Source organism: Terrapene carolina, unplaced genomic scaffold, assembly GCF_002925995.2.
Source record: "Terrapene carolina triunguis isolate 2854851 unplaced genomic scaffold, T_m_triunguis-2.0 Scaffold58, whole genome shotgun sequence".
NCBI classification, from domain to species: Eukaryota; Metazoa; Chordata; order Testudines; family Emydidae; genus Terrapene; species Terrapene triunguis.
This window is the reverse complement of record NW_020664409.1, coordinates 52646665-52648215: the sequence shown is the minus strand read 5'-3', so window position 1 is coordinate 52648215 and position 1551 is coordinate 52646665. Positions and strand designations below refer to the sequence as shown.

Here is a 1551-nt window from a genome sequence, read left to right as displayed (position 1 = left end):
GGAGCTGGCAGTGCCCTGGGAGTGCTGGGGAGGGGAATCCCGCCAGCTGCAGCGTGCACGGGACCATCAGCCCCACGCTGGCAGTGCCCGAGGGTGCAGAGCGCGGGTCAGTCACTCACCAGCTGCAGCGCGCAGAGGAAGATCAGCGTGCAGCGCCCGGTGCAGCAGCCCATGGTGGTGGCTGGCGGTGCCCGATCCCTGCTTCTCTCTCTCTCTCCTTCCTTCCGCTAAGGCAGCACCGGAGGCGACGCGGCGCTCACCGCATCCGGACAGACCCGCTGCCCGGCTCCTTCCCCGCGGGAGGCGCGTCGCTTCCTCGGGATTCTTCCCTCCTTTGTGGCGGGCAGGAGCCGGCAGAGCTCAGCGCCAGCCGGGCAAGCGGAGCATCCGGCGGCGGGCGGGCTCCGGCCAGCCCCGAGCTGCTGCGGCTCTCGGTGGTCGCGGGTCGGGGAGCGGTGTGGCTGGGGGCGGGCAGAGGGAGTTTGCGCTGGGGGAAGCAGGCGGGGGTGTGTTTGGGGGCTGGGATAATGGTGAGGGGAGAGTGCTGGGGGGGGGGAAGCGGGCGGGGAGAGGAGGGCTGAGGGGGCGGCTGGGGGGGGGGGGCTGTAGTGAGATGGCGGGACGCCGTGGGCTGTGTGACTGTCTGGAAAGAGGGCGTGGGGGGTGAATGGCTGAGGGAGCGTGGGCGGGAAGCTGCTGCTGAGCAGGCTCCGGGGTGCCGCTTTCCGGGCGCTAGTGCTTGGTGCGAGAGTCTCCCAGGGAAAGTTCAAGGGACTTGGGTGGCTCGGCGAGGGGGGCTGGCTGGAGAGAAGAGTGTGTGGGGGGGAGAGACGATGACGCTTTGCTGCTGGGTGGGGCTTGCACTCGACCACACCCACACCCCTTCCCCCGTTTTCACAGCTGAGGCCGGGGAGAGAAAGGATAGGCTGGGGGGAGCCTGGCTCCATTGTTCACTGGTCCGTACTAGCACTGGGAGACCCCGGGGGCAGTGGGGAAGGGCGCCAATGCTGCCCGAAAGCACGTGTGCTGGGAGGGCAAAGGGAGACGCGTGGGCAGAATGCGTGGATACCAGAAGGGGCTAGCAGGACTTGATCGGGCTGCCGTGGGCTGGCACTCAGGCACCGATCACACGGTTCGGCGGGTGCCTCTGGCTGCTTCGGATTTTAAAGAGCACAATCATCTCGCAGCTGTTTCTATCCCTCGGAAAAGAAGGAGCGTGCAAGCATCTCAGCAGCCCGGGTTAGTAAAACCCTGCTCTGAAATGCATCCCACCGCCATTCTCACTAAGGAAGGGAAATTTAACTTGAGCCTCATACCTTGTCGGATTGGGGGGGAAAGCTGCAGAGGTGTAACTGAGCTCGGATATTGGTCTAAATAACCTCCTGTTCCAACGAACACCCTGGGTTGCTGCCTAGGTGTAATTGAGGGCAGAATTTGGTCCAGAGTCTTGTTCCTGCAGGACTCCCTCAAAGGTTGGGTGAACAGGGTTAGTTGAAGGTAGTCATATCGCTATGGAGTTATGCTGGGGATTGCAGGAACATCAGCGATTCC

General features: G+C 64.0%; 1 protein-coding gene across 1 annotated transcript in view; it reads right to left on the bottom strand.

The window, feature by feature from the left end:
- The window catches only part of NKAIN3 (sodium/potassium transporting ATPase interacting 3), a 528391-nt gene extending 528218 nt beyond the window's left edge, over nt 1-173 (bottom strand). The window contains exon 1 of the mRNA XM_026659683.1: nt 120-173. Coding sequence (XP_026515468.1) covers nt 120-173 — 54 coding nt within the window. The remainder of the gene's footprint in view (nt 1-119) is intronic.
- Nucleotides 174-1551: the final 1378 nt, after the last annotated feature.